At 29.6% G+C, this 19,307-nt stretch overlaps 1 protein-coding gene across 6 annotated transcripts in view; it reads right to left on the bottom strand.

Annotated features, from left to right (window-relative positions):
* Window positions 1–3,597: 3,597 nt before the first annotated feature.
* The window catches only part of LOC143199833 (major facilitator superfamily domain-containing protein 12), a 236,859-nt gene continuing 221,149 nt past the window's right edge, over window positions 3,598–19,307 (bottom strand). For 5 of the 6 annotated variants that reach the window (XM_076409967.1, XM_076409981.1, XM_076409969.1 and 2 more), the window contains exons 2-3: window positions 6,438–6,817; window positions 3,598–4,927 (exon numbers count right to left, since the gene is read on the bottom strand). In XM_076409967.1, the coding sequence (XP_076266082.1) occupies window positions 3,680–4,927; window positions 6,438–6,587 (1,398 nt within the window). In that variant the 5' untranslated portion in view covers window positions 6,588–6,817 and the 3' untranslated portion in view covers window positions 3,598–3,679. Of the gene's footprint in view, window positions 4,928–6,437; window positions 6,818–10,516; window positions 10,652–19,307 lie in introns of those variants that run through there. The other variant, XM_076409968.1, reaches the window with a different exon arrangement.

Below are 19,307 nucleotides of genomic sequence, written 5' to 3'. Positions count from 1 at the left end.
TTGCGGATTTGATTCCCAACAGGGCAGCAACTTTTTTTCTCTAGTTCGGTTTGAACATTTGTCAAATCACCTAGACTAGGTAGCGGGCCCCAGGGTCCAAAAAATTCCTTATTTTCAATCATTGTTTCTTTATTCCTATTTTTGGTCATACGGGCTGTACTTTTACTTGGGCTATTCATTGTACTACTTAATGAAATTACTGCGTAATTTACTGAGGAAATATCTGACACTAAAAGGAGAGAATAAAATATTTTTACAAATATAAATTGATCCGACTTCAAAAAATATACAAGGATCTCACAAAAAAGTAAAAAACTATCAAACTTAGACTTTTAATACAAAAAACGTTTTAAAATAAAATATACACGTAATAATCGTTGGAATAACTAAATAAAAATCAGTTTGAAATCGGTGCCGATTTCCGTGAGTGCCGGTGAATTATGATTAGAATTGTTTTATATCAAATTTAATATAACTATTTATTTTTATTAAATTTATTATTTATTTTTTGGAGTCAGTTCAATTTTGTTTATAAAAATATTTTTTAGTGACACTGTTAACTGTCTAATCTCTATTAGAGCACCATAGGATGATATCCTTACAATAACAAAATCAACAGATAATCTGTCTGCAATTTGTTATTGCTGCCGATTATCTCTGCTGATGTATTCTTAAAGATAATTGGTTTTAGAACCTCGCTGTCACATTTACACTTATTTGTTTATGTTACGCTATAATATTTTCTAATTTATAAACATATTTTATCCTAAGTCAACAGTTGCGATATCTTGAATCTTACAGTAAGTTTTTTCCTCTACTTTTTAAAGTGGACCCAAATATATATTTTATAACGGCATAATGCAAATACCGAGTATACCAAGTGAAACCCTTTTACATATTTATTTTTCGTATATGAATATAGTCCTTTTACGTCAAAAATTGTCATAAAAATTTCATGAGGTGTAATGGATTTATATGACGAAAAACATATCAGATGTGATGAACGGAAAGTTTCTTTGGCTTTCTGAACGCCGGGAAAGCGAAAATTTATATTAGAACTTGAGACTTCGACGTGGAATTTGTAAATAATATTGTACATAAATTAGTGAAATTTAAACGGACTTTATATAAACAACCTCTATGTTTCCCTATTAGAAAGGTTTATTGGATTTTTATATCATTAAATTTCAAGTTCTGATTATATATACAAGGTTGAAAGCATATATTGCAAGTTTTTATATTACACTATTATTTTACAACTATTTTAAAAATCCAATAAATATTTAAGAACATTTTTACCAATAATTATGAAGGCTAAGAAAAAGAGAAACAATAAGTTGGAATACTTGCAACTATTGATAACGAATCATCAAAATGTATATAGATTTTGTTTAGCAAATTTTTTAAACCAAAAAAAATCATGTATATATATATTAACGTTTTCTGAGTGTATATAACAGTTCCAATATGCTTATAAAACTGACATATCTGAATGTAAGGAAAGTATTAGTGAGAAAAATATTTCGTAGAATCCGATCAATGTTTTCGTTTCCGATTACTATTTTTGTTGCGTTTTGTTTTTCACATTTTCTACCATTATAATTGCTCAAAGCAAATTATACGATGTTCTAGTTTAAATTAAACTTATCGATCATTTTATTGGATCTTAGGATTTTGTATAAAAATAAAGTATTTTATTTTAATAAACCTATTTTTTATTCGCCTTCAATTATCCTTGTGAAACTCGTATTTTACAGTAATTATGATCCATCCGCCAGCAAAAAAAACCAACGGTAAGTTTCTGTATTAAATTCTAATTTATCTCAAGCACAAAAATGTTCAATTTTTTTTATATAACTTATAACAGCAATATTTTTTATAAATACTGAATACTTCAGATTTACAACATTGTATTGTTATTTTTTTCTTTATATAAAAACGAGATATATTTTTTATTTACAAAGAAGGAACAGTAGTTAATTAAGTATTTTTTGTAAAGTAAAAGAAAGCAATTTTGCGTTTAATCAAAGTTGTTTTGTTATACTGAAAATGAACTAAATATATACAAAAATCAAATAATTTTCAACCAGTTTTCTGATATAACAAAAAAGGAAATGATAAAGATAAGGTATTAAAAGCTCAAAAAGAATCTTGAATAAATAGTATATACCTCTAATAGGTTTTACGATAGATAAAAAAATATACAGATAATAAAAACAGCTTTTGTACCACTTGGTAGTGTGGGTGTGTAATGATAACTGTTCCTTCCTTCCTTGCTAAACCAAATAAAAAATTATGTAAATATATATTAACATTTACTGAGTGTATATAACAGTTCCAGAGTAACTCTTAGTGGTTGTAACTACATGAACTTGGAGAAAATGAGGCAAGGTCATATTCAAAGATATTCGATTATTTTCGTATATTTGGTTTTATGTTATTCAGCAGGCTTAACTAGGCAGAAATAACAGTCATCAACGAAGTCTTTTAAAGATACAAATAAGCATATTATATTTATTTATATGATAAATATGTTTTTTCTTCTAAAAATTGTTTGCCTTCAACAATTTTCTCGATACACACAAGCCCAAGGTTTGTCTAGATTCCAATCAGAGCAGTTAAAATAAACGTCATAGCTTCACAAAGGTATATGCATCTGTTAAAAAAATATATGTCGTATTTTAATAAATATACTAATACAATTACAATTAATATATTTACATTTACTAGATGACTTCTTAACCTTTTTGAAGTTTTTTACAAAACAATCAACTTTAGTTTACCTTTTAAGCGACAGCTGTATCTTTTCTTCGCGCTATTTTTAAATATACCTTAACTAATTCATATTTTTTTAATGAAGTAACTCAATCACAAAATATATTTTACGATAAAGACAAACATTCTTTGTAGAGTTATGCATTTCTTAAAATTTTTTTGGCATTGTTTAGATCTTCCCATTTCTGCATTCCGTAATTTTTAATATTAGTTATATATATATATATATATATATATATATATATATATATATATGTATATATATATATATGTATATATATATAACCTATATATTAGATAGAGGAAAAAGTAATTCAGGTTTTTCCTACTAATGATAATAACTGACAATTCTGATCTGTCTCTTTGCTTCATTGAATATTATTTTAAATAATTAAAAATAACTGCGATTATTTAATCATATATTTATTTTACCTATTATTTATAATTTATAATTATAATTATTGTAATCAATCACAGATATTCTTAATCAGTTGTGCATTTTGTATAAAAATAAGTGAACTAATTATAGAAGTCGCTAAGACCAATGACGAGGTCATTATCTTAATCTTACAGCAAATATGTGCATATATTTTATAAAGATATTAAGTATAGAAATTATTTCATAGCTCTCTAAAGATAGTTGTTCAGGTATCACTCTATTTATGGTGATATGGTAAACTAAACTAAACCACCCAGGAACTATCAAAACGTTTTTTTTGTTTTAACGTTATTTCGCTAGTTTCTTCAAAAACTAATTGGCAAACATTGTTAATCTATAATATGTTGACTATAACAAAATAATTTACAATAAAAATACAATAATTTCACTTAATCCCATTTATTAAACAACAAAATATAATTATAAAATACTAAACAATTGCCAAAGAGTTATATTAAACATTTTTTAACTTATTGTCTCGATATTTTTGCGCTTAGGTCCTTCTTCTCCAGTTTTAGCACTATTGCTATTTAAAAGTAAAACGGCAATAGCACCCATCAAAACGGCACCACCACAAGCATAGGTCATTACGTTCTTGTAATAGGCCGTGTTGGTTTCGTCGTTGTGGAAGTGTTGAATGATTTCCACCGTAATACCATTGGAGAGTTTATCAGCAAAGCTCATAATACCATAGATAAAAGCACCACTGTTGGTTTTAACTCCGATTAGTTCAGTTGTTATGTCAAAACTTGACACCAAAACTATGGTTGTAGCTGCTCCCAGAAGAGCGACTACCAAAAATATGAGGTAGGTTTTATAGCTATCGCCTTCACCAAACTGAATCCAAACACATGCAACTAAACCGATAACAGTACCTAACAAATACGTGAGCTTCCTTCCAATATGTTTAGTGATAACACCAATGGGTAAAGAAGCAATGAAACTAGCAACATACATGGCCAAAGGAATTATTGCCAACGCATTAGCAACCATATCTAAAGCTTCATCGAGGTACAAACTAATGAAAACTTGAGTCAGGTTGAGGAAGAGACGGGAAGACATATAAATCACCGCTACCAGGTAGACCTTGTAATTCTTAAACAAATCCTTGATGTTGCTTCTAGTTTCCGAGTCGACGTGTTCATCACAACTCATCATCGTTTTTTGTTCTTTGATGTTAAAGTAGAATATCACCGAACAGACAATTCCAAAGGACATAATAGACCATACAATTATTTGAAATTTTTTCACATCATCCGGATTAATTTTCTTATCGCTTCCGCCAGACATTCCCAAAACTCCCCAAGTAACCAGGTACACGAAAATGCTCGCGACGACAGTAGCTCCACTTCGAATAGCCGCGAGTTTTGTTCTTTGATGTTCTCTAGGTGTTATTTCTGGAATAAGGGCCATATGGGAGATTTGAACGGATGCCCAACCGAACTGAAAAATTATAATGAAAAACGAATAGTAAACCATTTGGAGGGAAGTGGTGGTATTTTGACAGCCGATGCATGGGGCGAATATAAAGGGGAAAGTTGCCAGAACGCATATGGTCCCGATAAAATACCAGACCTTCCTCCTACCAAAACGATAAAGCCAGCAACTGTGATCTTTATCAGAGTGGTAACCGATGATTGGTGTGGCGATGGCATCGGCTACTTGACCAACTAGGAGAAGAGCGCCCGCTTCGTTGTTCTTGAATTTTAACACCTGAAAATATAAAAACTATTATTTTATGCATGTAGTTATTAGGGAATTTTTATTTCAAATGTAGATTCGTATATAACTAGATTTTTACTATATATTTCTTATTTATATAGATTAAAAATATATTTAGAAGGCTTACTTTATAGAGAGTAAAAATAATAATTGGAAAATATATATGAAATTACTAATTACATTACTAAATAAAAGCGTTAATTGAGAGTTTCCTATTTTGAGCGCAAAAACAAATCAAAGTTGAGTATTGAATATTTTGATGTAACAGGTCAATTGAAAAGTCATCAGTCTATCATAGTAAAACACATTCTTTTGGCAAAATTAGTTTGTTTTATTCAACATAGTCCCTTCCAAGGGTGATAGACTGATCACAGTGACTCTCCACCTTTTCGATACTGTTTTCGTAGTACGATTTGTCCTTTGCTTGAAAATAAGCCTCCGTTTCGGCGATCACCTCTTCAGTCGACAAAAATTTCTTCCCAGCGGGCATTCTTTTTAGATCTGAGAACAGAAAATAGTCGCTGGGGGCAGAACTAGAGAATACGGTGAGTGAGGAAGCAATTCGAAGCCGCATTTATGAATTTTTGCCATCGTTTTCACTGACGTCGTGGTGAACCAGCATTTTCTTTTTCTTCATATGCGGCCGTTTTTTCGGCGATTTTGTCCTTCAAACGGTCCAATAACGCTATGTAATAGTTGCTGTTGATGGTCTTTCCTTTTTCAAGGTAGTTAATGAAAATTATTCCACGCGCATCCCAAAATATAGACGCCATAAACTTGCGAGCCGACTGTTGCGTTTTCCCACGTTTTGGTGCGGATTCTTCGTGTGCAGTCCACTCAGATAAATGTCGATTGGATTTTCCTCTTCATTCTTTCACTCTTTCATCCATTGTCACATATCCACGCAAAAACTCGGGTTATTACGCTTGATCATCTTCACACACTGCTCCGAATCATCAATTCAACCAACCAATCCAACTCTTTTGGGCGTCCACTGCGTTCACAGTCTTCGGTACACATTTCAACACGTTTAAACTTAGCATACCAGTCCTTGATGGTTGATTTTCGTAGGGAATTGTCCGGAAATTGCATCAATGGTAGCGGGACTTTTACCCCACGTTGTTAAAATTGCAAGAAACCTATTCATCCTAAGATCGCAGATATATTGAACCCTGTGTTAAATATTCGTGTTTAAATCTGTTTAATATTGAACATATATTATAAAAAAAACAGTTCTATATTATCGAAAGTCAAATATATTATGAATAATCTAATATTTTAATTAATCCGTTGAAATTATTTATCTTGCTGAAGTAAAATATTGCCTATTAAACAAGAAAAAAGGAATTGTTTCACACATTGGCATGTTACACATTGAGTGCCATTTTTAATATCGATATCGATTATTACATGTAATTATCCATTGATGAAAATTGGTTAAGATCAGTTTAGCAATATTATGAGAAGTTAAATTGGTATTATTACGTTAAAGACAACTTACCAAGTGAAAAAATACCAATAAGTAGCTAAACCACATAGCAGCACAGACATCGTTCAGAATATGACCTAAGCCGTAAGCCACATAAATTCTAAAGGGTAGGTTTTTGCTGACGGTGAACACTGGATCTTTAGATATTTTCTTCCAAGCCATTGTGATGTAGTAAAATGTAAAATTTGTATGTATTGATTTCTCTTTAGTTATCTATTTAGATTTTATAATAATATTTTCTTGAATAAATTATAATATATTGATGTTTTTTATCTTTTAACATCGACAACAACAAGGATTACAGCAACAACAAAGCTTCTTGCAGACAGAGGTTTGTAGAAGGGTGCTAGAGAAACTTCCAGAGTGCATTGAAGAATATTTATCTGCAACACCTGAAAGAAAGAAAGAATAAATAATAGCTATTAACAGGCTAAGTTCTTGATAAATCGAATTGTAAAACTCTTCTCATATTAGATTACCATTTCGATATCAATATGAAAAGACAAAAAATAATGGTAGTAACCAATTTGTAGTTTAGTATTTAGATCAACGTCTTTATTTGTGGATTTGTCGGGATTTATAAAATAAATATTTTATGTTATCTACAAAAATGAAATCTTACGAAGTAGTTTATTAATAACACATGTAAACAAAAACATAAACGAGTTGTTTAGGTTTTATTGGCACTCGAAAATGACTTCCTTTTTATTATAACAGGACATATTTCTTAATAAATTGGGTCACTATGTAAAAAGTTAATAGACCTGAAAAACGTTATTTTATGTACAAACCATTAAATATACATTTTGCTTAGCATCTCTTCTCCATATCAAGTGTCCTGGTGTGATCGTCCACTTTGCTCGTCACTCACATTTTACATGGAAGCGAAGGAAACGTACTTTTAGACTCATTAGGCAACATAAAGCTTGAAATTCTTTCAGCATTTTTTTGAGGAATTGCTTATAGTTAGGGTCTTTAAAATTGCCCACAAAATGTCTCGAGAACCTATTTAAAAGAAATCCATCGGTCTCTTTGAGAACCCATCATGGCATATTGTCTGGCAATGTCTGGTCTAACGAAAACACCTTCCTTCACATTTGCTTTTAATAGGCCTGGAATCTTTAAATCTAGGTATTTTTAAGCAATCAGCATATTTGAAGTGATTCAATAAATTACTACGGCGATGGGAAAAGAACATAATGCGGAAGATATTTCTTGGAGGACGTGATTTTCACCAACGTTGAGTCACCTTGGTGGGCAACTATTTTGTAGATAAAAAGCAAATGGATTTCATTGAAATCTGCAGAATGGACATAGGCATGAAAGCATAAAAACTACCATCAAGAAGCAAAACTATTTTGTCTTCTATTTGATGAATATATGAAACCAGTAGTGATGAAAAAAAGCATCTAAATCTCTAACTCCCTGGAGTTTTATAAATATAATTTTCGCTTACGAAAATACATAGAAATCGCTTGAAGATCGTATTTATTATATATAAATATTGATCAGATTGAGTAGGACTGAAAATAATCTTGCTTCTAATTTTATTGTTAAAAATATATCAAACAAAACATATTATTACTCAAAATAAAAACATTAGAATCTATCATATGCCCATCAGTTATTCAATGTATACGAATGCAAATAATAGAATTTTAAAATTGCGATTTTGATGTTAGAGAGAAGAATCAGCTTTCTTGTTTTAGACCTTTCTTAAGTAGAGCTTAGTTGACGAGGAACCACATGACAGTGCAGTTAAATCGATCTATATTTCCGGCAAATATACTTTTACAGAACAAAAATTTGGTTTTTAAATTAATTTTAGTGCAGCTAATGATTATGTTGTTAGGAGAATCAAATTGTTATATATTTAATATCGCAATTAAAAAAATTATATTTAGAGAAACTATATGAATTGATACAGCTTATGCATATATCCTATGTGATTAAGACCGAACATAACGCTAAAATGTATAGGATAAATGGTAAATACGAAAAACATATATAACAAAATAAAACCAGTAATAATAAACAAAGATAAGGTTCTATCAATGTACTCGTGTATTTAAATCAGCAAATCTATTATATATTTGCAAAGTACCGACTTGATTTTATCTGTAATTTTTCGTGCCAAATATCTAGATAATGATCCACTTGTAAATTGCGCTACGCACATCCGATTTATTGTTTTTACGTTTATGTGTCAGACGGTTTGTAAATATTGAAATAATCTGAAGATTTTGAGGATTCTCACTATTACTTTTATCAGACCGCGTCATCGATTGTCAAGTAGCGACATCCTTAAACCTATTTTACTATGTTTATCAATCGATTCGAATGAAATTATGTAATAAAAACGGCTTTTTTCCGAAAATCTTAACTTTTAATATTAGAAATAGCTTCTGTTAAAATGTACTACAGTCTTTAGTATCTTATTCTCGTCGTATTTATTATATATAAATATTGATCAGATTGAGTAGGACTGAAAATAATCTTGCCTGTAATTTTATTGTTAAAAATATATCAAACAAAAACATATTATTACTCAAAATAAAAACATTAGGATCTATCATATGCTCATCAGTTATTCAATGTATACGAATGCTAATAATAGAATTTTAAAATTGCGATTTTGATGTTAGAGAGAAGAATTAATTGCTAGTATTATTGGTTGAAAACCGATCTTTAACACTTAAATAACTTACGGATAACTTCAGTCAGAGATGTCGATTTATAAAACGATTATTCGTGAAAAGTATCGATGTAAACAACCATTAAATTCAATGTTTTTAATATTTCTCTACATAAATAACCATGATAGTTTTTATTTAGCATTACTCACTTGTACAGTTTATACGGATGCTAGTGGTAGAATTTTGAAATTGCGATTTTGATGTTAGAGAGAAGAATTAATAGCTAGAATTATTGGACGAAAACCGATCTTTAACACTTAAATGGCTTACGGATAATTTCAGGCGGAGATGTCGATTTATAAAACGATTATTCGTGAAAAGTATCGATGTAAACAACTATTAAATTCAATGTTTTTAATATTTCTCTACATAAATAACCATGATAGTTTTCATTTAGCATTACTCAGTTGTACAGTGTATACGGATGCTAGTGGTAGAATTTTAAAATTGCGATTTTGATGTTAGAGAGAAGAATTAATAGCTAGAATTATTGGACGAAAACCGATCTCTAACACTTAAATAACTTACGGATAACTTCAGTCAGAGATGTCGATTTATAAAACGATTATTCGTGAAAAGTATCGATGTAAACAACTATTAAATTCAATGTTTTTAATATTTCTCTACATAAATAACCATGATAGTTTTTTTTAGCATTACTCACTTGTACAGTTTATACGGATGCTAGTGGTAGAATTTTGAAATTGCGATTTTGATGTTAGAGATAAGAATTATTTGCTAGAATTATTGGACGAAAACCGATCTCTAACACTTAAATACCTTACGGATAATTTAAGAGGAATAATGCTAAAGTATGGCAATGAGTTTCAATAGTTCTTGTTGCAAATTTAATGTATGTGACTTAGTTATGATATGATATACAATAATATAGTTAGGTTTCTAACATTAACTAAAGCTCATTTACAATCAGAATAAAACTAGATGGGAGCTATGAGAGAAGAATATTAAGTGTTGCATTAAATATTAAATGTTTATCGTTTAGAATGGATTTTTAAATAATTACCACTTTAATTGGAAGATATTCCTCCGCAATCTTTTGGTTAGCAGAAATAATTATCTCATGTATATCCTGTGTGTTAATATATCAAACCATTTTTAATACTGGCTGAAGTTAACCTGTTTATATATTAATCGTTTCCAGATTTTTGTGTTCAATCTGTAGAAGCTTTTAGTTATACCTATATAGTTTAAAAAGATAACTGAAAATGTAATAAACCTAATGATGGAGATTTCGATCATAATATATCTTATATGCTACATATAAACGTGCCAATTCGTATTGTGTCAATTGAGAAAACTACATAAATAACGGTGATTTTAAATAACATTACCGATAATAATAAACTATCTCAGTATTTATGAAGTTATACTTACAAATTTTTAACTCTGACTCTTCTTTTGAACCTGAAAAATACTAGTAATTCAAATAAGAACCACTGGTAGCACTTTACTGTAGTTTTGCTTCATTGCAGTTCAATGAAACAAATACTTCCGAATGAGTAACTGAAAGAATCAGGTTTGAAGTTAAAGATAAATTATGTGTAATTTGCCATACATAATTTACCACGTTTTATTACTCACTTAAATTTAACATAACATATTGTTTAACATACGCAGGTATAATTTTCTATATACCGGATATGTGGTATGTATTTTTTACCAAGAACTGTTGAAATTATAATAATGGTTAGAATTTCCCATAATGATAACTCTTGCTAACTATTTTATAGACAAATTTGTTATAATTACAAATTAAAATATAGTTCACGTGAATATACTCATTTTATTAACGTGAAAGAAAACATAAAGGAGTTCTTCGATAACAGTCAGATATTCAGCGTAGCCAAATCGAATTTGCGGTAATTTTGTGGTTACAAAATAAAATAAGTTGAGTTTTTGATTAAAAATTGCAATTAACCAATTCTGAGTAATCAGACGTCATTCAGGCTTTTTGAGACAAATAGTTTAATGTAAATGATATATAACATTTCACAATTTGAACACTCCACGATCTTAATATAAATAAAAACTCTTAGGATTGACTGTTATTGTGATTTTAAGTTTCAATACCGTTATATTGTTTTGGTTACTTTATAAACATGTTAATTTGGTAATATATAATATTATAACTAAAATGCCTACACATTCTAAAAGAAAGCAAATATTTAAAATAACAATATATTAATAGTTTTTTGGTTGATTTGGTCAGGTCATATCTTAAGAGAACACCATCGAGAATCAGATAATCGTATTTTCTTCTAATAGCCAATATAATGCTTCATTCATATAAAATGTTGGCGACATTTATTATGTATCTCACAGAATAGAGGTCTCTTAGTTCGATCTATGAGGAAGGAATGATTCAATCAGTATTCAATTAAGATTTATTTGTATATATATATATATATATATATATATATATTCTTTAGAAACAGAAAAGAAGGTTTCTATTTAAGGTTCTTTTAATTCATAAGGAGGAAAAGACAATTTTAATGGTATGTTTAGTTAAATAAAGAACATATTTCTACATTAGGCATTCACGAATTAGTTGGCCTATAGGTATTTTTGTGTCTATATCTTTTATTTAGGCCATATGTTAGTTGGAATGTTCACAAAATAAATCATATGACATTTACTAAAAGATTTAGGGGATCAATTCACAAGTGTCCGTCTTCTTAGAACTGATTTCATCAATTTTGCTCCGTTATTATGTAGCATTATAAACTACCAGATCGATTATATTTTTAAATTCTTTTAAAATTTACAATTCAGTTCTACAACATCAAATTCGTGTTTCTCAATTTACAACAACAGTCTTACACATTGCTTATATATTAACATTTGATGTAAAGAAGTAAATTTCAAAATTTGTGAAATGGTAAAATGAATATTGTTTACTATGTCATTAATAAGATACTTGATTTACCATGGCAATGATGACAAATAAGAGACTAAGAAGTGGTAATAATCTGGTACTCGGGTACGAGCTAGGTCTAAAAATCGGTTAAGAAGGTCATCATTTACTTGAGTTACTAAAGTGTATGTTTCATTATATATTAATATTAAATTAGCAAAATAATTTTCAGCTCTACCGAATGTTAGTATTACAATTCTTCACATCAACGCTGGCTTTGCAACTATTTGTAAAACTTTTCCGGGTATTAAAGACATTTTTATTGTCATACGTAATCCACTTGTTATCAGATATTTACAGATGGAATCAAGGCCCACTAAATTTTTCTTGGTGGATTCATGTAGAATCCAAGTATCAATTGTTGTTAGTATTTAATCTTAGTAAATTATACTTAAGTGTTTTGTGGGCGATGTATACTTTCATAACATATTATTTTCAATGAGTATTTGCTCCATTTTCGCTCTTCTGATGTAAACAAACAAGATATGATGAAAATGACGTTCCGTTCCTTCTGTTATTAGAGTTATGATACTCTTATATCTAGAATGTTCAACGGTCACCTGACTTTAAAATCATCTATAGCTTATCCTCATTGAACTAGTATCACTAAAGATATACAACTTGAGAGCCACCAAATTCTTAAAATTGGTTATGGTTTTCGACAAATCATTATTTTGTTGTTTTTTACGTTCTTTATTGAATTAAAAAATTGTTTTGAAATATGTTTTCCATCCATAACGATATCTATTTTACTGCTCGCCGGTTATGAAAACGAAATTTTTAAGGCATTTTTAAACTTGTACTTAGACAAATTAGTTATGAATCACTCTCCATACGGGGAATAGATTTCGGCATTGATGATACGTCAGATTATTTATATTATCTATTTTTGCATTTATTCTGACGATATTCATCGATTGAGAGTAGCAATCATCTACGTTATTTTTCAGTTCTCTTCATAACGTTGGTACATAAAATGAAAAGTATACATTTTCATCAAGTGACCAGTTGTTCAGCTATGTATATCTACATACGCATTATAATGTAATTTGGGTACCCATGACTTGTTAATGTTTACTAGAGCATAACCAAAGTACAGTACACCTTTGGGTTAATCTGTCATGATTTTTTCACTGTTACCGAGCATATAACATCTACATACATAACAAAATTATTTTGAATCCACTTTGTATTTACATTTTCAGACGTTCCGAGACACAGTTATGTAATAAAATGAAGAGCGCAAGCTACTATCGTGGTTGTACCATTATTGGAGATCTGAGTTCAGGGAATCAAATAACGAATGGTTCTCATGTATTTATACCAAAAAGTTGAGTCGAATTAGGCAGCTCGTGTTATTATTTCAATAAAAATAATACAGGTAGCTTGAGTGGCACCGATGAAGGCGATAGGACAATCTTCCTGCTGCTGATATAGTCGCGGGTTCGAATCCTGCTGGTACATGGTCGTAAATTCATGCTTGTGTTTGTATAACATTTGTGATTGTCCTTAGGCAAGAGATCAAAATCTGAAAAGGAAAATGATCCCAGTCACGCTAGTAACCAGGCTGGGTAAGACCTCTTCTTCTTCTGGGATGATCTCCAAGTTTACTCGCCAGTCCGTAGGCTTAATGCTGAGAACCGTGGTTCGGAGGATATATATATATAAATGATATTCAAAAATTATCATAAAATATATTAATATGTAAAAAAGGAATCTTAAAATACATTATCTATAGGAGCATTAACATTTCACAGACTTATATAATTGATATTTTAATTAATACATTTCAAAATCAAATCAAAATGAAATTGTCAATATTATTAAAAAGTTAAGTTCGATAAATCGAGTATGTCCTTAATATAGATCTATCACAATCAACCTTTATAAATCGAGTGTTGTTTATCGTTCGTTTTTATTCGCCATTAAAATACATTTAGATGGTTTTGAATACGTGGCGCTTATCTGTGTTTTGTGTTTAAATGAATTTGTTTTGTGTTGAAACGTATTTAAAGTGCCGTACAATGGTTCACGCAGCATTTTGATTAAATATTTCAACATACCCGCCGATAAAATTCTAAAATGAATAGAAACAATTATGAATGGGATTTCATGTTTTTTTTTATATAATATCAGAATCGGTTTTGATAGTAATCATCGGTTGTCGATCGTGAGTTCTCTAGGAGTCTCGCAAAATTCCTATAGTCTATTCAAAGTCTTTTTGTATATACGTCATCAAGATGTTTAATGTATTGTCCGCCGCAATTTGTAAATTCGTTTCAAAATCAGATAATATTTTCCTTCTCATTTTATTCCGTTTAAAAAGAGACATAATTATGACTGATAAGTTCGAACGTGAAACCGAACTAGCCTGTCAAACTCGTCCGGTTGTCAAACGTACGCGAAATTATTAAAAAAATTATAATTACGGGTTATCAACCGGCAATCGCCGGGGTTTTTATTGAAGCTATATTTTAGCGTGTTGCAGCTGCAGCGAATGTTAGTACCGGCACGGTCTCTGAAATATTTCAAAAAATAAAAAACCATATAACCTTAAATTCACCAAAAAGGAACCGCCTTTATGTGAAGCGGGTATAAATCAAGATCATCTTGATGTTAGCTATATCAGAGTTCAAATATACGAAATGTATAAAAAGAGTGAATGTCTTTTTCAGTCGAAAATTATTAGTCTTGAAAGTATCCATAAGAAGCTGAAAGATATGCTGCTATTTAAGGGATGTTGAAAACCCCTTCAGACACTGTTGTGTAATGTGTGGGTTTAATGGAAATGCAGAGATTGCTTTTAAATGAATAACATTTTAAAAAATATAACATAATCAAGGAAGAATTGTAATATCAATTTGTAGATTTAGCTGAGACGTGGATATTTCAAAATGGTACACTGGGTCACTTATGGCAAGATGATAATAAATATAGCGTAAAAACAAAAAACTTGATGGAAAAAGGTAAACGTGGAAATAATTATCGATTAGGTTTTATTAGTCATAATATTTATTAATAATTTATTGCAGATATATGCATGAAACAGGAATGATTTTATTCCTGGTAGAGAATTAGCGTTTTACTCTAAGTATAATGGTGACTGCCATGGGTAAATGAACGATAAATTGATTTTACAGTGGTTTGAACATCAGTTTTTAAAAAATTGGAGCAACCTTCAGTTATTGTTATGGATAGTTCACGATATCATAGTATGGCTTAAAGTACATAAAATAAGTTTTAAAGAAACCAAGTTAAAGAATGAACTATTTCAAATTGTTACTAGTTAGATATAAATGAAATGTTTCGTTTCGTTTTTCTTGCAATTAATTTTTTTTAAACAGGCCCGAGAAAATATATAGAGTAGATCAGATGGCTGAACAATATGGTCACATAATATTACGACTTCCTCCTTATCACTGTATATTCAATCCAATCGAGTTGATATGGGGGTTCTCAAACACTTATTATGCTGGTCGAAAAGGATATACCATCTGTTTGGATACGTGGAAGGAATTATGTGGCAGCATTGTCGACCATAACACCTTCGGTTTGGATGAACTCTATAAGACATACAGAAGAAGTAATTGATGAATGGTATAATAGTGAACATGTCTTAGACAGATTGCAAATTAACAGTTTAGTGATTGACTTGGAGAGTAACTCGAAAAGTGAAAGTAACTAAAGGAAAGTTTCAGTATATGTGATAATGCTGTACAATGCTGGAAATTCCAGAGACACAGTGATGAGATTGGAAACAACTAAAGGCATGCTCATAATTGGTAGAATGGAATATATAGAATGATTATGGATGGAACTGTAGAAAATAGTATAGTAGAGTATGCAAGATTTGTGTGCGCAGATATGATTGTATTTATTGAGAATTAAGCATAAGCATTAGGTTAGAACGTATGAGGAGAGAATGAATACTGTTTTGTAGATATTGTAAATGCATTAGGCCGAATTCAGTGACTAATTTTATTAAGAATGGTTTACACAGGTAGTTGCAGAAGAAGTAGAAGATACAGTGATATCAAGATGACTTGACATGTAAACACACCATCGAGGGAAACAAGAACTAGCGTAGAAAGGTAAATATGCTCTCGAATTAAAGTAAAATACATTATTTTGATATATTATGATTATTTAGGGGGATTACGCCTCTGGGGACATACCACTACATAAAAAAACGATCCTAGAACTCTATCTCAAATATGGTGAAGAACGGAGTTCAATGTAAATGTAATAAAACACAACTCTAGTATTGTGACTGTATAATTAATTGTAGTTTAAGTCCTTCGATAATATAACATATGTATTAAAAGTACTATGATATTAACATAAGTTATAACATACTTGGTAACATTATTTTATTTAGATTATAATTTAACAACAACATTTAGATGGCGTGAGTTCACTGTTTTACTGAATGATTTAAGGATACATTTCTCCACAACATCTCCGGATTTGGCGCATGCGAACTTCCCTGCATATAACAAACCATAGAAAAGAATAAACCATATTGTCTTCCTTTTCTAATGGCGGTCTATACTTTTCGAGTCGATCGGTACGGTTGATCAGATCAAAACAAGAAAACAATCTAGAATATTTAGATTTTGTGTTACATTAATAATTCTATTGTAATAATAATTAAATTGTGTTATGTAATAGTTGTGTTATTGCTGGTGGTCTAAGATACGTTGGTTTTAAATCATAGAAGGACAAAGGTAAGGGGAGAATGTAAGGTTAAATTTTTGAAATTTATAAAATCCAAACAGCATAAATCTTATTTATAGTGAGAATTTTAGCTGCCAAATTTATAACAATTCATTTTCAACGAATAGGTATCAACATATGCCAAAATGTAATGTTAATAAGAACAGAGAATAAAATGATTCTTGTGTTGGAAGTAGTCAAGTCATTAATGAGGTTCGTCCATCAAGAATAGCAGCAAAAACTGTAGTAACTGGTCATAATTAAACATTTATTTTAAACATAATATATTTTACTAATGATATTAATTTTATTTTATATCTAAGATGTAGCTATAATTTGTTGAGAGTAAAAGTCGAAGAATGTGAAATTCAGATAATCAGAGAAGAATAAATTAGACAGCATTTTGCTAGGATGTAAGAAAATCGTACAGTGATACTTTGAAATAATTAAATTTACTTACAAAAGTAGACCTGGATCAAATAAACAAAATATAAAAATATCGACGACAACTTAGTGATCTAATGACTGGGAAAATATAATGTATTATTATATAAAAATACAGGTAAATAAAATATTATTTTGTTAAAATAATGATGCATTGACTGAGATGTCTTTCGACTTTAAAATATGATCATCCATTCCTTTTAGGCTAGTAATTGTAGAATGTGTTAATCGAAAGCTAAGAGGTAGTCAAGTCATTAATGGGGTTTGTGGATCAAGAATAGTAACGATAATGTTTCGAGATTTTTAGAAAATTTTTGCTGCTTTCATATATAGTGGTGACTTTTCTTTTCTTTTGGCTTTAACTATATTGGCTGTGATCTAAATTTGATCTAAATGATTTTGGTCTTTCTTATGGTAATGTCTTTTTATATGGTTCTTGGAATTCTTGTTAATTGTTCAAATATGTAAATTTATTTAAATATGCTGTTTTTATAAAAATAGAAAGGCATATAGAAAATATTTTTATTATTTCATTTTATTCAATAATTTTTTAAATAAAATGTGTTATTTCAACAAATTTTCAATATTTATTTCCCTCCTTTTATATATTTTCAACATTAAATCAATTATTTATCATATTTGTGTATTTTTTTTTTATAAAAAATGGTGATGTGTAATATGATGTTTTTATAAAAATAGAATAGCTAGACATTTATTAATCGTATTTTTATTATTTCATTTTATTCAATGCTTTTTAAAATAAAATGTGCTATATCCAAAATTATACACCATTTTTTTTACCTGCTTAATATATTCGACATTAAATCTAATAATCACGATAAAAAAATGTAAATAAAGATATATACGCATGTGGCAAATTCGGATTATTCGCTGTTTCAAAATTAAATGGAGCCAATAAGCGCCAAAAAACCAGAGATGTTGTGGAGTAACGTACTCTGATGATTTATACCTAATCCTGATGACTCGGCATCAAGATTGATTTTAATAGCTTAAATGCGGCTAACTAGATAAAGAAGTGGAAGGAGCCAGAAGATATTTGTAACGTTTGGTTGTAACACAGCTTCGTTATCAACACGTTTCAAACCTAACCTATAGACGAATATTATAAATTACTAACAAAATATCATCTTAACTCTATTTTTATCAATAGTAGAAAGGAAGGAAAGGAAAGTGGATTTATAATAAACACGTAAACAAAATATTTCAATCAAATTAAGAGATAAATAGTTGAGTAGTTATGCATATCCAAATCACGATAACACGTAACTGATAAAACCCATTTATAAAATTGCGATATTTATGATTAACATTTTTTCTTTATTACCCCGCATGTTAACTATATTCATTAATTGATGTGCTTACTTTATAGACAATCGCTTTATTTTTAGTATGATTAATCTGTTTATTTTATTTACCTAACATATTTTACTGTAACAATAGTAATAATACTATAAAATAAATCAAATGCGCACTTAAATGTATAATTAATGATTCATTTATTATTACATAAAAGAAGGTCTTAATTATAAATTATTGTTACTATTTCATAAATATGTAATTACAACAATTAGATTAATTAGAGAACTCCTATAAATGTATTAACAGAAAATTGATAAGTATAATAGTTGAGATAAAAATAACCCGATAATAAATGAACTTTCAGTCAGTTTCAAGGTTGCTGATTACTATGCTGAACTGCCTTTGGAATTCAACAGAATATAGGCGAGGGGCAAAAGTTCCGCTACCATTGATTTCGCGCGATTCATCTTGGTTATGTGACGTTTAGCTCAGTTTTGCTTTAAGCATTGTGTTGTGTAGACATCCAAATTTTATTATGGGTAAATATACGCCTCAAGAACGAGCAAAAGTATTGACAATATTTATTGAATATAATAGTTCCATTTTTGCCACTCAACGGAAATTGCATCCATAGTAGCGGGACTTTTGCCCGCCCTATCTAAAAGTACATTTAAAACATATATTAATCGGCTTCTTAGGACAAACATATTTTTTTATATGATATAACCTCGCTGAATTAATTATATTTGTGCATTTATTTATCTGAAACAA

Source organism: Rhynchophorus ferrugineus, unplaced genomic scaffold, assembly GCF_030347505.1.
Source record: "Rhynchophorus ferrugineus isolate W39M unplaced genomic scaffold, kcgeb_rfMv2 rfM1, whole genome shotgun sequence".
In the NCBI taxonomy this organism is placed as follows: domain Eukaryota; kingdom Metazoa; phylum Arthropoda; class Insecta; order Coleoptera; family Curculionidae; genus Rhynchophorus; species Rhynchophorus ferrugineus.
This window is presented reverse-complemented; position numbering and strand designations above follow the sequence as displayed.